Source organism: Bubalus kerabau, chromosome 7 (assembly GCF_029407905.1).
Source record: "Bubalus kerabau isolate K-KA32 ecotype Philippines breed swamp buffalo chromosome 7, PCC_UOA_SB_1v2, whole genome shotgun sequence".
Lineage (NCBI taxonomy): Eukaryota > Metazoa > Chordata > Mammalia > Artiodactyla > Bovidae > Bubalus > Bubalus kerabau.
In genome coordinates, this window is record NC_073630.1 from 27,120,166 (window position 1) to 27,132,672 (window position 12,507).

General features: G+C 40.0%; 1 protein-coding gene across 15 annotated transcripts in view; it reads left to right on the forward strand.

Annotated features, from left to right (window-relative positions):
• NPNT (nephronectin) overlaps positions 1–12,162 on the forward strand; it is an 80,831-nt gene extending 68,669 nt beyond the window's left edge. For 13 of the 15 annotated variants that reach the window (XM_055587877.1, XM_055587882.1, XM_055587880.1 and 10 more), the window contains 5 exons: positions 265–351; positions 930–1,028; positions 7,747–8,003; positions 9,387–9,477; positions 10,861–12,162. In XM_055587877.1, the coding sequence (XP_055443852.1) occupies positions 265–351; positions 930–1,028; positions 7,747–8,003; positions 9,387–9,477; positions 10,861–11,105 (779 nt within the window). In that variant the 3' untranslated portion in view covers positions 11,106–12,162. The remainder of the gene's footprint in view (positions 1–264; positions 352–929; positions 1,029–7,746; positions 8,004–9,386; positions 9,478–10,860) is intronic. The other 2 variants (XM_055587885.1, XM_055587886.1) reach the window with 2 other exon arrangements.
• Positions 12,163–12,507: the final 345 nt, after the last annotated feature.

Genomic DNA, 12,507 nt, shown 5'->3' on the forward strand with positions numbered 1-12,507 from the left:
GTAGCTGTTTTAAAATGTATTTTCCAGATACTTTTTAATGTATGTTGAATTTTAGAAGCTTTTGAAACCCATTTATAAAATTGTACCCAGAAAAATCTTATAAGATCTCTCCAGAACAAACTTCATGAATCCTCATGTGAACTGTGATGAAATATTTTGGAGTTTCCAGATGCGTGTAATACCTACGTCTTTCCCCCATTGTTAAAGGCAATGCCTCTTTGTCAGTGCCTCATTGAAACTGAGCAAAATGCATCTCTCTTGCAGTTCCACGGCAGCCTTCAAATGACTTGTTTGAAATATTTGAAATTGAAAGAGGAGTCAGTGCAGATGATGAAGCAAAGGATGATCCAGGTAGATCCCTGTATTCTTAGTACTGTCATAATGACACTATTCCCCTCTATTTCATTAGAATAACATTTTTAATTGGAGGATAATTGCTTTACAATGTTGTGTTAGTTTCTGCTTTACAACAACATGAATCAGCTTTAAGTAAAGCAGCTTTTAAATTGTAGATTGTTTGGTTACATCTGAGAAAATGGTACTTTTTTTTTTTTTTTTTTTTTTACCACTTGGTTTCCCCTGTAGTTAGATCCGTTGAGCAAAACAGTGAATCGTCATTATCTTCTTTTAAAAAATACTGAAGCAGCGTTAAGCTGAGGAGGAAGTCATATTTTATAAGTGATGATGTAACAAGGTCATAATTTGGCAGCAGTGGCGTGCTCTATTTTTGCAGCTGAGCACTGATGCACCATTGTGCTGAGAAGGGATTCATGTGATTTCCTTTTGATCTCATGGACAGACCTTCTGGTGGGATATTTAAATGTGGACAGGAGAGAACACTTGGACAGATACTCCTAGTTCTCAAGACTTTTGCTGTTGTTAGCCCTTGGGTTTGTGGTCTACTCATCTTCCTGGTAATTTCCTTGCAGGTGTTCTGATACACAGTTGTAATTTTGACCATGGGCTTTGTGGATGGATCCGGGAAAAAGACAGTGACGTGCACTGGGAACCAGTGAGGGATCCAGCAGGTAAAACCATTCGTCTAACTCTAGTACACATTTCAGCTGGATCCTATCTGAGGACCCAGTTCCGCTACTCAAGGATACTGAGCCACAGCTCTCTGTTTACTCAGTAGAAAAGAAAGTGTGTCCAGCATTCATCTTCCATTTTTTTAGGTGAACTGAATTTGTTAGCTAGCAATTAGAATTATAAGTAGACAAGTAATTTATTAAAAGGCCAGCTAATTTCTCTCAAAACAGCTTCATGTAAATATAAAACATGTAGACTCATTCTAAAATATAAAGTTATGTGTAGTGCCCCCTGCCCAAGTATAAAAATAGTATGGTAAATATGGTACAGCAGCCATCATATAGTCCTTGGTTGTTTTCTTGATTATGTCTTTCTTTAAGAAATAGTAGAAGGAAACAGTGGAAATTTCTGTGAAGTTGTGGATCTCTCTCACAATCTAATTTTCAGTCTAATTTGGATGTTGGACAAATTCGTTATAAATTACCACCACTTTTTCCACAAGTGAATGTTATTGGAAAGGTAGATGTAAATGTAGACACTCGGAAAATTAAAGACTTTTAAATTACACATGTCCTACGAATCTTAAAGTTTCAGAAATTACAACATGTTTTGTCATCTTGCTTCAGGAAACAAAGCTACATATTATTGTTGGTTTTCCCCTCCTCCCTTTAGTAGTTAATCTTTCATGGATGAGTCAAACTTAATGGAAGGGTGAGAAGTTTGGGTTCTTTTTTTTCCTTTTTATACTCCCGATTCTAGACTCGGGAATGAAAGATGCAAATCATGAAAAAAAGAAAAAAAAAGTTACTTGCTTTAAAAGCCTAGTTCCTCAATACTATCCCAGCTATAGAGATAGAGCACAGAACATGTAAAGGTTAGCTTGAGGATATGCTCTATTAAAACCAGCTCTTCTTAGTGGTCAGTATGCACCAAATCAGCCAGAGACCTTGTTAAAATGTAGGTTTTCATGCATTTCTCATACTTCCTGGGGATACTTTTCAGGTTCATCCCTCATGTACATTTTGAGTAGCAAGTTATTAAAGGTTGGGGGCCAAAATATATTCATTAGATCCCCTAAGACTGAAATGTTAGAGATATTTAAAAAATGAAATTTGAGGTAAGCTTTTAAAAAATTCCCTGGTGGTTCAGATGGTAAAGAATCTGCCTGCAATGTTAGACACCCGGATTCAGTCCCTGGATTGGGAAGATTGCCTGGAGAGGGGAATGGCAACCCACTTCAGTATTCCTGCCTGGGGAATTCCATGGACAGAGGTGCCTAGCGGGCTATAATCCATGGGGTCACAAAGAGTCAGACACGACTGAATGACTAACAGTTTCACTTAAAAAATAAGTACCCAATAAATTCAGAGGGGTTTTTAGATTTAACTATAAAATAATTTTTAATCTCACATACACACATACCAGTACAATCTCTCTCATTCTCACTTAAGGTTAGCTCTGAGACAGATGACATTATTATTGATGTCATAGATAACTGTGAATAAGGGAGAAATCAACATTTATTTGATATCTACTATAGTCCTGACTCATTCATCATCTCAGTTTTATTTAATCCTCTTATCTACCCTGTGGAAGTAATGTTTTTATTTCACAAAGGCCCAGGGGTTACATCAGTTTCCTAAGGCTACAGAGCTACAGAACAGACTTCCCATCCAGGCCTCTCTATCCTGCCTATGCAGCCACCTCAGCAGTTCAGTGCCCACAGCCCCTGCAGCATTCCTGAGGCTTGCCCCATCCAGTCTGGCCTCCCTGTCCTGGGATTGTGTACATGATCTGATTAGCCGGTCTCAGGCCTGGAGATTTGAGTGACCACTGACCCGGAGTAGTGTGCTACAGAAGGAAGGATCTTTAGCAACCTGATGTGATAAAATGGTGAATAATGCTCATGATCATAATGAATAACTGTTCTAAGTAAGGTACACTGGGGAGAGTAATTCACACTCATCTCAGAATTCATTGCACTTGTCTGTAAACAGCCCGTGTGAAATACTTTTTAGAATTTAAATACTGTCTTTTAGAACCAATTTAGTACTTTTCAATAGTTTTTATTATTCATCACATATGTAAACGTTTAAATTTGCTGTGACCAACCCCCTCCCTCCCCAACCCCCGCGCCCCCGCCAAATCCACTTGCCCTCCAAGAGGAAAATGAAAAGAGGATTGGCAGTTAGAATGGTGGACAGAAAAAGGTCTGAAACAGTCCTTTGGCTGTGATAATACAGAACAAGTGGAAAGGAATGGTGGCTGCCTGGGTAATTAGACAGCTCCTGCTCATTGGCTCTGGCCCCTTTTCTGGGGTTGCTCCAGGTTTCTGCCAACAGCTTGGATGAACTGGATGTTGAAGTTGTACTAACCAATCTGTGGATAACTTAAAGCCACGGGAGAAAGCAACTGTGTGTGCCGACACAAGCAGCCTCCAAAGATTAGACCAGTGGGCCACACTTAAGAGGTGGCATCTCCTGGGGATGAATACATAGTGTAGCTCTTGAACCACCCACACAACTGTGGGAGTGCAAGGATGTGACTTAGCAGTAAGTGTGAAAGACTTAGAGTTTTAATGGATAAAATCAATGTGAGTGAACCCTGTGTCACTGCTGCCAGAAAGTTGGGTCATTTCCATAGAAATAGGTATTTTTTTCTAGAATGCAAAATACACTTTGGTTCTTACCAGTCAGAGAAAAGAGGTAATTGTCGGTGACTCGGAAGAGTATGACCTTGATGGAAAGATATCTCAAAGCTTATAGAAAAACAGGTGAGAAACCCAGGAACCCAGAATGTTTAGTCTGGAGTAGAAATAATGGAACAGGGCAGCTTTTCAAATACATGACCGGCAACATCTATCTCAATTGTTCTGTGACCGCAAGGGGGTAAGAACTTGGATCAGTAGGTAAAAACTTACAGGGGGGCTGACTTGCTCACTGTCAGAACTTTCCCATAGTCAGAGCTGTCTAAAGAGAGATCAGGGGTCTGTCAGTGGAGACCTTGGACTGGGCGACACATGACAAGGTGTTGTTTTGAGAATTGGACAAGGGTTGGATTCGAGCCCTGGGAGCCTCTGAACCAGAATGGAACATCCCAGGTCATCCACGGAAATCAGAGAGCAGAGTTCTATCTTGGAAAATGGATGGGAAGACCAAAGATGACAGAGTTAAAGAGGTGGTTAGAAGACCAAAGATGATACAACTTATATGTCAGGGCATAATTGCAGGTGGGGTTTTTTTTTTTTTAGCACATATTGGGAAATTCTGACCATATACAGATTCTAACACACTCAGATGATAAATACTACTGAAGCTTACTTTCTGAGCCTACTTTTCTTCTAGGAAGTCCAGGTGAGGTTGTGCGTATATTACATGCTTAAGGCCAGAAAAAGACTATAAGCAATTTAAATAATCACTTTTGTGTGATTATTCTAATTACCAAACTGTTTGCTTTTTGCTTCTTTTTATCTAGATTATACCATTTGTAAGGGAACATATGTTTGGATTTCTGCAGTTATGACTGATTTTTATGTTGTGTATTTCTTATGCAAGATCCAGATTTGCAAATATTCTTAGATACTAATATCTCTAAGACAAACCTTAATTAAACAAACTTACAATTTTGAGAAATAGCTGCAAAATAAGTGCATTTATTAGCTGCTTTCCTCGTGCTGATTAGATTTTGTTATCACATTCAGTCTTGAACTTAATTGTGACTTAGTGAAATTAATCCATCCTCTAGGGAGTGTGTGCTCCTGACAGATATGATGTTGTGCTATAGACTTGTCGCTGGGACCCTGAATACATGTCCTTCTCCTATAGTGTCAAGACTAAACTTGAGGCCCTTTTCCTGGAACCCTAATCTCTAGGGATCAAGAGTTAAGGGCAACTGACTCAGCCTGCTACTGAGAGCTACAGGGAATTCATTTAAATATAAAATTATATGCTAGCATGTATGTACAAGTATGTCCACTGTAGCATTAAGAAACATTATTTTGAATTACATGAAAACAGGAAAATAAAATCTCCCTCCTAACCCTGGCTGCCAGATGCAGCCAGTTTCTTGGTTACCTTTCCAGAGTGAGATTTTTCCACACAACAGCCCCCTCTTCAGTACCTTGCTTCTTCCACTTAACAGTGTTATCTTAAGAGTTAACATGAGTGTGGACTTTGAAGCCAGGAAGCCTGGGCTGTAACCTGGCACCACCACTTACTAGCTTTGATCTTGAGCAAGTTAAGTTATTTCAGTAGTGTCTGCTAAACATATGTAAAGCATTTAAGGCAGTCCCTGGCCCAGAGTTACCATTAAAATAGTATTAGCTGTTGCTGCTGAGGATTGTTCTGTATCAGCACATACAGGGCACCCTCACTCTTGTTAATGGTGGTTACTCCATTACTCCTTAAACGTATTTAAGCAGCCATCCACTGAGGGACGTTTCAGTTGTTTCCAGCCTTTGGATAGTTCAGACAATGCTGTAGTAAGTAACCTTGTGCAGATATCATTTCCTATCTGTTTGAAATTAAAATTTTATCACTTGTATATCTGGCATCTATTATCGACCAAAACCAACTTTAGATACTGTGATGCTTTAAAATGAATCCATGAAAATAAATGTAATTTTATATTTAAACCAGTATTTTGTAATCAGAAGTGAAAATATTTAATAGGGTAGTTTGGAATGCTCAATCAACTTTTCCCTTCACTACCATTTCTAAGTTTGTAATAGCTCCATTTATTAAAAAGGGAAAAAATTATTTGTGGTTAAAAAACAAAACAAAATAAACTCCTAGTGGCTACAGAGTAGCCCTATAGGGGGAGAGCAATTGTAACCTCATTTATAGATTTTTAAGTATCTATATAAAAGGATTATTTGACTCTTCATAGGATTCCTTGGTTTTTGTTAGCTTGTCTTGTTTGTAGGCAGTATCTGGTATGGTGATAGTATCCATTCCACAGGGACTTAAGATAATTCTTGTTTTCTTAAATATTACAGATTAACTGTAATAACCTTATATCTTTGTCTTGACCAAAATACCTGTGATGATTCAAAAAGCTGACTAACAGGGAGACATTCTAAATCCATCTAAATATTTTGGCTCAAAATATTGTTTGGATTCATTTGGGGAAGGGAGAGGAGGAAGGAGTACAAAAAATTGTGTTTGTTTTTGGTGACTCAAGTACATGACTCAGGGACTTATTTCTCTGTTGTTTTTTGCTGTATTCTTGGAACATCATTAATTCAACAAATGGCATTAAACACCTACCATGTATTAGGAATGCAATGGGGTTTAGGGGAGAAGTTGGTTACAACAAAGAGTTCACAGTTTCCTGGAGGAGGGAAATGTGGAGATAGGTGATTCCCATGCTGAACAGGTATTCAGGCAGTTTTGAACTCAAACTGTTACTCAGCTACACAGTGGCTGGATGACACCTTGGGTGACATCACCTCCCAAAACCTCAGGCTTTTCTACAGATGCAGAAGCTAAGAGGTATTCACCTCAAGGCTTGTTAGCAGGCTGAGTGAGATGCTACCCGTGGAGCACTTGCACAGGTACACACAGGTCACCTCTTTGGGTCTTTAAAGGCCAGAGGGGACTTGGTAGAGGAGAAGTCACTTGCAGAATAACATCCCAAACCTTGTCATGTCTTGTACAGTTTGTGTTAAGAAATCATCTCCAATGAAATGTAAGTGGTGTTTCTACCAAAACAGATACACATGTTCAGCATTGCAACCACATTCTTCCTATGGACAAGTCAGTGTCGAGACATCAGTGTGTTTTTCAGTTGGTTGCAATAAAACAGCCTGAGGGGAATGTCATTTGTACACGGACTGAGTTTCAAAATATGACTTGCAGCTTTCCCTATCCTGAGAAGCAGCACCCCCTCCCACATCACTGCTGCTCAAATCTTTCCCCCTTAATTGCAGTTCCTCTAACAATAGGGGGAAGCAAAAGCTGTAGCCCTGAAGATCCAAGATCATCAAAGTGACCTTTCTAAAGGGAAAGATTTTATTAACATTTTGTATTCATGTATACGTAATAGAAATTGTATATATTAATTGCATTATTATGGATTTGTTTTCATATAAACATGTTTTAAACTGTTTGCCTCCAAGTAATACTGATGCTCTGGGAAGAGTGGCAGGTTCCCAGAACACTTCTGCGTCTTCTTGAGGTCAGGTATGAGAACCACAGTGAGCTCATTTGTAAATGATCCTTCTCCCTTGAGATATTTTTTTTTTTTAAGTGGGGAGAAGCAAGAATAATCAGATCTAGTGTCCCTTTAAATCACCATCGGCTCTACTGCCGGGAAGTAGAAAATCCACCTAGAAAATTCTCCCTGGCAACTTAAGTCAACCACCACACCAGCCGGGCAGTAGATGTGTGCGGATCAAGAGGTGGTGAGTGTGTATTTGCTGTGTGTGTCTGATCATATTCAACTGGAAATATTTATAGCATTAAGATTACTATTGCAGGCATTCTTGGCATAATCTGTGCCCCTCATGAGCAAAGGTTCTCTGTTAATAGAAAACCACAGAATTTAAGACAGTCATAGAGATAAGTCCTGTCTTCCTCCTTCAAAAGTCTGCAATTCTTTACAAATGACTGGCACAGCCTGAGGCTTACCAGGACAGAAGTGAAGTGCCAGTCCCCGCCCTGGTGCCAGCAGACACCTGAGCGCATGCGCACACACGGCCCTGCTCTTCCCCTGCAGGTGGACAGTATCTGACAGTCTCAGCAGCCAAAGGCCCGCTGGGAAGGGCCGCCCGCCTGCTGCTCCCTCTCGGCCACCTCCTGCATGCAGGGGACCTGTGCCTGTCATTCAGGCACAAGGTGACGGGGCTGCACTCCGGCACGCTCCAGGTGTTTGTGAGAAAACACGGTGCCCACGGAGCAGCCCTGTGGGGAAGAAATGGTGGCCATGGCTGGAGGCAAACGCACATCACCCTGCGAGGGGCCGACATCAAGAGCGTAAGTAGACCCGCCAGGGACGCAGAACCGGGGAGGTTTTCCTTTCAGAGGAGAACTCGGGGGTCTGCAGTGGAAGCCTCCTCCTCTCTTCCTGAATTCAGGCAGGAGGCTGTTGCATTTTCCGGGCGCGGTGACCCTGCCTCTTGCTTCTTTCTTTAACCCCGTGCTCCTTCATACATGTTCTTCACGGCCACCTCTGATCACCACCTCTCCCCTGACCCTGGTGAACAGCCCCTACTTTTAATGAAAAAAAAAAAAAAAATTTAGGAGTTGCAAAAGTTAAAAAAAGTTAACAAAAACTTCAAAGGTGGGGGTTGTGGTGGGCTTAACCTGCTTTTCCTTTTACTCAAACTCCTTATACTTCAAACTATGAGCACCATGAGCTACCCTAAAGTGGGTTATTTTTTAAATGTTTCTTTAAAGTCTTTTTTTCCCCTTCTTTGGCTCAGAGATCATAGTTAAGCAGCCTTGGGTGGGAACCAGAACAATATGTTTGGAAAGTATTATTCTATTCAGGACAGGATGTGGGGAAAGCTTCGATTGAATATATAAATTTTATCTGAAGTAATCAAGTTATAGGTGGCAATAAAAGATCTCTAACACCCCACTGAAATAGTGAATGTATTTGGGAAACGTGTCATCTTTATGGCGATACTTATAAAAATTATTAGGGGATTCTGCATCTATACCTAGAGGTATAGTTTCTAGAAACTGCTTTAAAAAGAAAGGATGGAGTCCATGAAGACAGCTTTTATCAGAGAATTGGATTTTGTTTGACTATTTTTCTGAAATTTTCTCTCAATATTTACATTGTTTGGAGATAAAAAACAGTAAGTTGTTTCACACCCTAACATAGGTTTCTGTTTTAAAAGGAGCAAGGATGCTCTACAGAAGATAAAATGCAGGAAAGACTTTGGTCTTGACATAAGTGACCAAGGCTGTGATTGCATTAGGGTGTTTGGTTCTGCTCCATTTTAAGCAACAAAACTTGGAAAACATCTAAGATAGGCTGCATGATTGTGATCTTTCAGATCTTTGGCTCCTAATTTCTACACCATTATATTCCATCCCACTCTTTTCTTCTGACCTTGGTAATCTTTGACAAAGTCTCCACTTCATAATCATTCCTAAATGTAACTATTGTTTAGAATAACTTTTCAAAGAGGAACTGATTCTGGGTAAGGCGATCTGGTGAACAGTCGACTGATGACTTAAATTCCTACCAAAAGGCAAGCATCAGTGACACTGGCAACTCGGTTCTAGTCTTTCCTTCTGTTAAGCTTACTGTTTAGTTTTGGGGAAAGGTTGCCTTTATTTTGGTAAATGAGCAGACGTTGGACAGGAGCAGAGGAGGCTTGACCCGTGTGTGCGTTCTCTCTCTAGGTCATCTTCAAAGGTGAAAAAAGGCATGGTCACACTGGGGAGATTGGATTGGATGATGTGAGCTTGAAAAAAGGCCACTGCTCTGAAGAACGTGAGCAACTCCAGAACTAGCAATGAACCCCCATGTTGCTCCCTCCTCTTTTTCCAGCCTTCACCTCCTGTCCTCTCCTCCCTCTTATCAGGCCTAGGAAAAGAGTGGGTCAGGAAAGTCTGGTTGGTGACCCACATCCCGCTGGCCTGCTTTTGTTGTGCAATCCCAACGAACAGTGACACCCTCCTTGAAATACAGGAGGGCATCTGTAGATGTGTCCAAAGTCATTTTTGGGTGTTAACCTTTCATGCTGAGTCTCTTAAGAAGGCCTTCGGCATGTGTGACCTATACCATCCTTCATCCTGGTTGCAAGGTGTTTCTTGTAGCAAATTATGGGAGAAAGTTTCAGAAGAAATCTGTGCAAATGGCCATTCTGTTATCTGTTCAGTGTTGTACCACGAGTAGTATTGACTTCCCCTAAGATGTGTTGTACAGTGTGCTTGTGAAATTTGGTTTCTGCTCTCCACTCGGTATGGATAGTTCCTGAACTCTTTCACTGCCATTCTCTTTGTAAAAGAAGGGTGTATAACATATCAAGATGCATTTATTCTTGTTAACTGTATTTTTCTTCTGAAGACAATTATGTAAAGTGGGCACATAATCCCTCGTTAGTAGTATTGTGTTTTGTGTAAATGTGTTATTGGTAATACGTAGTTACGTGTTCCTAATCGTTACAGACTCTAGTTGCAAGGGAAAGGCAGCTTGTGATCTCTGGAGTTAAAAAATACACGGTGGAATGGCATCCAGTTCCAGGACCTTATATTGGCAGCAAGAGAAAATTGGAAGAGGTGTCAGGTTGTGGTCATAGGGGGTGAATTTAATGGCATCGAGTTTGATCACTACAAAGGACAGTAGACCATTCAGTAATAGACAGGAAACTGAGGTTAACATATAAAACCCTCACTGTTTCAGGTTACACTTGAAAACCAACAGCTTTTACCGTAACAACATGGCTCTTTCTGGTCATCTGTAAGAAGCTTTATGAAAGTTCGGGTTGTTTTGAAGAAAAGGTTCTGTTTGTGGAAGCAGGGTGTTTGGAAGCATGGGGGAAGCTCCATTGAATAGATTTTCATACTAATTTTTAAACCGGTATAAATTTAGGCAGATCTAGATCATGACCTATGTGCTGTTGTGTCAGGAAAGGATAGGAGGCAAATCTCATGCTTTGAGGCGCTGGATGTGCTGGAATGGGTTTCAAACTCACACTAGGGCAACAGGACAAGATTGGAATTCTAAGATCAATGAGCCCCCGACTACATTTCCTCCCTGCAAAGTTTACTTGTAGGTTTAAAAATATACATACCGAACTTTTAAAAGGCAACTTATTCCTGAGGCTTTCGTTTCTGATTAAGTAATCAAAATATTTTCTGCTGTTTTTGCCAGGAATCACAAAGATGATTAAAGGGTTGGAAAAAAAGATCTGTGATGAAAAGTTAAAGGAACTGGGATTATTCAGCATGGAGAAGAGAAGACTGAGGGGCAAACCATTGCTGGTTTTCAAGTATATAAAGGGTTGGTACAGAGAGGATGGTGACCAGCTGTTCTCCACATGCACTAAGAATAGAACAAGAGGAAACAGGCTTAGACTGGAGTGTGAGGGAGTGTTTCCTGGCAGGGACAATTGTTAAATTAGAATCTTTTGTTTTTAAAAAAAGTGTGAATTTTTTTGAGACTTTACAAAAATTTGATAACATTCTTTTCTATTAATTTAAGATGGTTAAAAGTGTTCTTACCTCAAGGTAGAGTAATAGATTACAGAATCTCTCCAAAGATACCTTGATTGTATTACTATGTAATGAAAACTTCCAGGCCTAAGTAACATGGACTTAAGCTAAGGTCTAACTGAGGTATTTCCCTCTTGGCCTCTGAATAGAGAGGAATCAAAAGGGGGAAAGCCACAGTACTGAGCTCATGAAAAGGTCTCTCTGTTTATGGCAAGCCTAGAACTGTTACAAAAACAAACCCCCCCAAAAAATAGGAAAAAATGTAAAATCTATTTATTCCCAAAGAGTATAATGGGCAGATATTTTAGTATCTCAGTGACAGCCTAATGTGGTGGTGTGTATTTTTTTTCTTAGTAAAGTTATAACCCTTTCACTTGCTTAATGGATGATATTTCAAATTTTTAAAGAGACTATAGCTAAGAACATAGCTTGAGAGAGATTTTTATCTGGTGCAATCTCCCTGCAGTGTGTGTGACAACTCAACCTGGCTACTGAAAAAGAGTGTCATGCCCAACACCACTGCCAGGACCTTTCCTTCACCTAATAGCAGAAGTTTCTCTCATCAATTGGAATCTCCAAGCCCCACAAAACGGTATTGTTTTTGGAACAATAGGACTGTAGAATCTTTCATCATTTAACTTGGTGGAGGCAGGGCTGGAGGGGGAATATAAATCAGTAAGCCTTTGAGTTAGGGGCCAGGAAATACAGCTTTAGATCCATTTTTAATGATTCATTTCCTTTTTGGTCATATAACTGCACAACGGGAGATGAAAGGGGAAAATAGAAAATTTCACTTTTTAGGTGCCAATAATACATTGCACTACACTGATCGAAGAAGTTATCCAAAGTACTGTATAACATCTTGTTTATTATTTAATGTTTTCTAAAAGTGAAAAATGTTAGTGGTTTTCCAAACGGCCAAATAAAAATAATTGTTTGTAAATAAAAACAGTTAATAATACCAATCGTCTCTTTGAGTTTCTTTTTTTTAACTGGAAGAATTATCAAGGTAATTTGAGTTTTCACAGAAGCCATCTATAGTAGAACCACTTTAATACCAGGAATATTGGGAACAAAGATGATAAATAAAATATTGCCATTATCAGTAAACAGAGGATGTCACAGTCATCGGCGATTGCAGCCCTCCAACCTGAGCTGGTGAGCCCTGAGAAACAAACAGAGCTGAGAAAGGAAAGAATACCTACCATCTAGCAGCCATTAGCCTGCAGCCACTCCCTATGGTGAGCCCTGAGGAAACTCAGGATGTGAAAACACAGGATACTAGCCCCAGGGAAGTGAAGTGAAG